The sequence below is a fragment of the Telopea speciosissima genome, chromosome 2 (genome assembly GCF_018873765.1).
Source record: "Telopea speciosissima isolate NSW1024214 ecotype Mountain lineage chromosome 2, Tspe_v1, whole genome shotgun sequence".
In the NCBI taxonomy this organism is placed as follows: domain Eukaryota; kingdom Viridiplantae; phylum Streptophyta; class Magnoliopsida; order Proteales; family Proteaceae; genus Telopea; species Telopea speciosissima.
Genome location: NC_057917.1, coordinates 73,748,637 through 73,755,408, shown reverse-complemented (window position 1 = coordinate 73,755,408; position 6,772 = coordinate 73,748,637). Strand labels below are relative to the sequence as shown.

General features: G+C 37.5%; 1 protein-coding gene across 1 annotated transcript; it reads right to left on the bottom strand.

The window, feature by feature from the left end:
• Nucleotides 1-2,808: 2,808 nt before the first annotated feature.
• On the bottom strand, nt 2,809-6,772 carry LOC122649508 (GTP-binding nuclear protein Ran-3-like). The gene is made up of 8 exons (XM_043842690.1): nt 6,664-6,772; nt 6,502-6,571; nt 6,291-6,347; nt 6,066-6,183; nt 4,181-4,270; nt 3,893-4,072; nt 3,701-3,778; nt 2,809-2,967 (listed from the first exon to the last, which is right to left on the bottom strand). The coding sequence occupies exons 1-8, from the start codon at nt 6,664-6,666 to the stop codon at nt 2,901-2,903; spliced, it is 663 nt and encodes a 220-aa protein (XP_043698625.1). The 5' UTR covers nt 6,667-6,772; the 3' UTR covers nt 2,809-2,900.

Sequence of the window (6,772 nt, the reverse complement as noted above, 5' to 3'; positions counted from 1 at the left end):
CTCTACCAAAAAAAAAAAAAACTAAAGGATGCACATGGTTGTGCCTTCAATCGTTGGATGATGGATATATAATTACACTTCTGCCCCCCAATATATATAGGTAAATACAAATATGTGTATATGGTACAGCATTGACAAAGATTAAATTATGGCAAAACAAAAAAACAAAAAAAAAAAACAAAAGGGGCATTCCAGATTAATAATGGCATTTAGAAAATGACTTTTGAAAAGGAATTTTTGGATTAGATGAAGAAACTCCGACCAGCAACCGACAGTGAAAAATCAATTCAAAGTTCTACCACTATTTGCAAGCTCTGACCAATCTCAGTCATGGAAACATAAACCAACCATGGTCCCCATAATGACACTGTTACACCATCAACACTGTTTGTGTCCTTTTGAGAAGCCCCTTCCCCCCTCCCTTCCCTTGTATTGTATTGGCATGTTGTTTAAAGCCAGATCAGACCAGCTTTAATGTTTGAGTCATTTCAAGTCCCAAGGTGGTAGTAGCTGTTTTATGTTTTTATCTAATTTCACTTCTTCCTCTTAGAGTCTTAGTTGTAATGAGTTAAATTGCTTAGCCCATTTGAGTGGGAAGACAAATGGGTCCATAAAACAGGTTTTTGAACCAACATTGATAGGGACGACTCTATTGACAATTAGCCCAGAAGCTTCCAACTTCACTCCAATATGCTTCACACAGAAAAAATTGAAAATAACAAGTACCCAAAACAAAAATAGTTTTTTATTTGTTTTTTAATAAGAAAAACTAGATAAAAATATCTCCTCAACCCTTCAATAATCCATACACCCTTTGTAGTATAGAATTTTATATAGTTTCATGATGTCATGTGGTAACTCTATTTGGGCTGAAACTTGGAATGTGAGTAAGGAACTGTGGGGTCTACATTAATTGCCACCAAGTTTCAAGCTGATATGACTTGCCATGTGGCAAAAATATACCTCTCCTTCCTGGATTAGTGGTTTACTTCCTTGAATCTAATGAGTTCCCAAAACTTAAAAAGAGAAGCAAAAAAAATATCTATAAGGAAGAAGCGAAAATGTCCTACTCATATACCTAACCCATTAATAAAATAGTTTGAATGAATAAGTCAAATCCTTTTGATAAGCTCAGCAACCACATCTAGCTGAACCTACTAATGCCTGGAAGAGCCTTGAAACTAATAAAAGTAATTGTTCTTTGGAAGAGAGTGTTATCTGTTGTCTGGACCAGAACCTAATGAGCTTGTGGTCCTGGAATTAGAGAGTTTATGATGTTACACCTGCATTTGGATTGGTAAGATCTGGACAGAAGAAGCAAACTCAGATACAAAATGACCTCTAATGATGCTAACCCAAACCTAACATCCGAGTAAGGAAATCAGAAATGGTTTTCCTTTCTTTTCCCTGTACTATTATTTCTTTGGAACCCATCTGTAATAATAAGTAAGCTTTCTCTAATATTTAGTTAAAGACCCATGATCATTGCCAGAAACCCACAACAGAAGAAACCATCATTCGGAATGTCCATAATGTTGAGAACCATAGTTATAAAAACTTTGGGTGCACAAAATGTTTTTGTTCCCCAGTCAGTCCCCAGGAGAGGCCAATTGAAGCACCATTGGTTGCAACAAGGTTCAATGGGATCTATTTCGGTCAATTCAAATTCCGATACCATTTCAGTGAGAATCAATCAGGAATAAGCCGAAATCCTGGATTGACCGATTCTGATCAACAGGAATCAGATCTGACTCGGCCACTGATCCAAGTCCGTTTATTTTAACCATGGGTTGCACAGGAATAAATCAGACTAAAAGCAACACCCAATCCGAGTTGTAGCTAAGCCTAGCCTGCAAGATTTGGTTAAGAACTTGAGTTCAACCTGGCCCAACTAGATTGCCTCGTGCAAAAATACCCCAAACCATGAGAACCCACACTCTCTCACCGGCCCACTGATCCACTATGAAATTTTTTTTTTTTTAAGGGGGAAGAGTTTTCTGTAAAAAAGCCAATAGGAATTCACACAAAATGAGTGAAGAGGTCATTTCAATTTCCAACCCATTCTGTGTCTGGGCGAACGCTGCCGGACAGTCTTTTTTTCCTTTGGAGTGGGGAATTCTGAAATCACCAAAATGAGTGAAGAGGTCATTTCAATTTTCAACCCATTCTGTGTCTGGGCGAACGCTACTGGACAGTGTTTTTTCCTTTGGAGTGGGGAATTCTGAATTCCCACACCAATGGTGGCATGGAGATTGGTATCATTTACATGGGAATAATAAAGCCAGTCGAGCGATGCCATCCCATCCTCACATGATCAAGCCCGGTTGAGTGATTTCATCTCATCCTCGCATGATGCAGCCCGGTTGAGTTGGGTCTGGATTTTGCCTTTTATACAGATATAATGATGATTCTGTTAAAAATCCAGGGCCTAGGTTTATCCTAAAATCATCTAAGTAAGAAATCTTTGTTTGGGCTTTTAAGCAGGCAAAGCCTCCACCACATCACAATTAGGAGTGTCAAACCAACAAACAAGCTGTAACACGCAAAAATACATACATCAAATTATGCAATTTAACAACAAATGTAACAGATTGCATAGAATTGAATTACTTTGAACAAAGAAACATATTCTATTTCACTCAAATGACACCATCTCTTTTGGGACAACAAAGGTTCCCACATCATTCGAGAAACAAAAGGTCTCAGCCCAAGTCGGACCAAGATTAACCTATTGCTAGCCTAGCCTAACACTAGTGCGGAAGTTGTGATTCTCTGTGGAGCCACAAAGAATACCCAAATCCCTTCCATCCTGCATTCCCATTAACCAACACCCTCTACCAACTGGGAAAATAAACAGCCGAGGAAGATTCATCCATTCAAAATGGGAAAGAATAACCATTTTACTCGAACGTGTCATCATCGTCAGGAAGAGGCTGTGCTGCAGCTGCTGCCAATTCAGCTTCATGCCTGGAGCATTACATTAAAAAAAAAAACATTAATTAGAACAAATCAGCACAAACTTCATGACTAATTTTGAATTAGCTTCTTTTTCCACTTCTTGTAGGACTAGTAGTATCCTGAAGGAAACAGGACATGAAAAAATAAACCTTACATTTCTAGCAAAAGAGAAAGATCCAATGGATATTTAAAATTCAGTTTGGCATAGATTCATTCAAAAAAGATGGAAAGAGAAAAACAAAACTGAAATTGATATTAAATGGCAAAATTCAACAACAACATTGCCCCACCCATCTGATCCACTTCTAAATTATACCATAAAATGGTAAAATCCCTATTTTATGTCTAGTGGAATAACTTCCAAAGAAGTGCCTTATAAAAAAACACTTACAAAGACTACAAAACAAACCAGCCCAAACTACTAATGTAATCCTGACTATTCTTAAACTTAAACTGGGGGCCCGGGGGGGGGGGGGGGGGGTGGGGAACTTGCTCAAGAAAAGAAATTCGTATTTGTTTAAAAAAAATCCAGATATCCCACAGTTCCTTTGCATTCTCCTAAACTCATACTTAAAAATCTTCCAGATATCTTCTTTTTTCTTTTCAGCCCAATTTCACAGTTGAACCAACCTAAATCCCTAAATTACTTTTAAGTATACAAATTTCTAACTTCAAGTTAGCCTTCTGACATAGCAAGTCTGATCCCTAAAGAGAATTCCAAGTACAGAATTGAATCACTTACTGTTCTTGTGTGGCCATATCAATATGAACTTCTGGAGGAGCAAGAGCAGGTGACTCAACAAAGTGGAGGTTATGATCTCTGCAAGTTCCCATCAAAGAAAGTAGTAATGTAAACAATTCCATAAAAAAAAAAGAGTTACAAAAAAAGGAAATTAAATTGAAATAAAATAAGTAAACTTTCATTCGACATTACCCAGCAAGTTTTCTAGCAAGATACAGGAAAGGTTTCTCAAAGTTGTAGTTGCTCTTTGCAGAGATCTCATAGTACTGCAGATTCTTCTTACGGTGGAAGGTGACCTGCTTTGCCTTCACCTGCCTGTTCTTGACATCAACCTTGTTTCCACATAGAACAATGGGAATATTCTCACACACCCTATGATCAGAAGAACGAAATTCAATCTCAAATCAACTGGGAAGGCTATCATCTTCAAATGGCAGAAGACATATGAAAGCAAAATTAAATTCCAAGTTCTAAACACACCTGCAGAGATCCCTGTGCCATGTAGGAACATTCTTGTATGTCAAACGTGCTGTCACATCAAACATAATAATGGCACACTGCCCATGGATGCTACATGAACAGAAAATTTGAATTACAGAAATGATGGTTAGTGAAAGTGAAAGGAAGAAAAGACAAAAACTAAAATGTGCAACAAAACATTGAAACCACAAGTTAAATCAAATGTAGAACCAAAGGCAATATCTTACACCAAAAAAATATAACAATTATCAATAAGTTCAAATGGCATTTAAATAGAAAATCCATGAATGAAGGATCAACTCAAAACAAAACTCAATCAGCAAGCTTGATTCAAGAGCAAAAATATTTCAAAAAGAGAATTTCTGTGTCTCAATATGTATTGAAAACTCCCCATTGAAAACATTTTTTCTAATTCCCCCCCCCCCCAAAAGCAAACTCCCACCTCTCTTTGTCCCCTAGAAATTCAACATCCCTAGATTACACTCAGTTCCGTCCCACACCACCCCTCCGGCAGCCACATCTACCCCCCCCCCCAGATAACCTTCGGTTCCCAGAGTAGACTTCATGGTCGTATGAGAAACAGAGCTTGGCGGTGTCAAGCTCTGCAGTACAATATGTACAATGATTCTCCACATAAATAACAAAGACACTAGTGGGTTCTGTCATTCTGTTGCAATTTTTTGTGTTTTCTTCCTCCTCCCCTGCAACCACTAGCATATCACTGCCCCCGTTTTTTGCTTATCCACGTTGTGGGGGTAATACAAAATCAGCAATTTTAGTGGTGAAAAAATAAATGCATAGCTTAGGCCTTGTAACAAGTAACGATTTGAATAGAGCAACTGGGGGGGAAAGGATCCATGTGGCATTCCCATTTAGTGGGGATAGGGCTGAGTTGAGTTGAGTTGGATACACAAAATGTATGCACTTTATCCCATAATTTTAGCATATTCCTCATCAATTTTACTCAGCCACATTGGAATGCTTTAGGCATGTTTGTATTGAACTTCCCCAGATTTCAATGTGACAAGTACTAATAAAAAAGCACATAAAGAAAATTAAAAAGTTAAACAAACCATCCATTGGCAAACAAGCAGATCAATGAGGTTAGAGACCACCAGTCAAAAAATTAATACAAGAAATATTATTCCAAACTTATGTTAACCCTAGGAAGTAAAGAGTAGCAAATATTTGACTACAAATGTTAACGAATTTCACAATTCTTGGAAACCAAAACTTTTACTCAAAAAGGACTCATCCGCTGCAACTAAATCCAAAGCAGTTGTAAATTAGATTCTTATACAATATAATTTCATTGCTTACACAGCATGACAGCCTTCACAATGGAAGAACCCTAACCAATGTCAATATAAAGCTACATGACACACCTTTCCACTAACATACTCAACACCATCCAAAAGAAGAAAACTTAAAATCATATGCTTTAATCAAAACTTATGCGTTAAGCAGAAAAACAAATATCACTCTTTTTCTTTTTTTGCAAATGAAATAGAAAAGCCATCTTTTGATCAACATTTTTGTGTAAGTAAGACAAAGATTTATTTAACAACAAACCATCGCCATTTGAAGAAATGAGGGGCAACCATTCGAAAACACACAAGAAGATACCAAATGGAAATAAACTCCAGTTTCTGTATAAAATGGCATACATTTCTTGCAAGGATAAACACTATAACAAAGGCTATCAAACAAACATTTGATACAAAGATGCCAAATAAGTAATACAAACGAAGGCAGAGAATTCCAAATTTTAACGTAATCAGAATTATCCAACAGGACCAAACAGTTAATGAAAACCAACAAATTACAGAAACAGAGATTGAGTCTTAATTGGAAAAAGAAAAAAAAAGAAAAAAAACAAACTTACTAATAGCCATCTCTGAGTCCACCGAATTTCTCCTGACCCGCAGTATCCCAACAGTAGAACCGGATCTTCCCACAGTTGGTATGGAAGTCCAAGGGATGAACTTCAACACCAATCGTCGCTAAAAAGCAATAAAAAAGCAAAAGATTACATCAGCCAATCAGCCAAACACTATCACTACAGAACGCGGATAAACAGAACTTAGAATCCGAGAGAATCAACACTTACGTTCATATTTCTTCTCAAACTCTCCAGTAAGATGACGTTTCACAAAAGTGGTCTTTCCTGCATTGCATCAAAGAATAACTTTTACTGTTCCGGACGCAACTAAAAAAAATCCATTCCAAAGCAACCGAAAAATAACGAGAAGAAGAACAAAAGAAACCGATCTGGAAGGGGGAAAACAAAGAGATACAGACATTAAACTAAAATCGGATACCTGTACCGCCATCACCGACAATCACAAGCTTGAAGCTAGGGTAATCGACAGTTTGCTGGTTCGGAAGCGCCTACAGATATAGAAACCACGATCACAGAAGAGATCAGCGAAGACACTACGATTATCAGAAACCCTAGAAGGAGCAGAGAGTAGAAACTATACCATTTTAAAGGATTCTCTGTGTATCTCTTGCCGCCGCTTCAGTGTAGAAGGTAGACAACAAAGTAGCTTGGGAGCTGTTTTGCCTCCGCGCAATTTCAAATAGAACACT

Excerpts from the sequence above, each read along its gene's own strand:
- LOC122649508 (XM_043842690.1), bottom strand. Across the intron at positions 6,184-6,290 it reads GTTTGAGAAGAAATATGAAC|CGACGATTGGTGTTGAAGTT; the intron begins GTAAGTGTTGAT and ends ATTGCTTTTTAG. Across the intron at positions 4,073-4,180 it reads TGGCACAGGGATCTCTGCAG|GGTGTGTGAGAATATTCCCA; the intron begins GTGTGTTTAGAA and ends TTCTGATCATAG.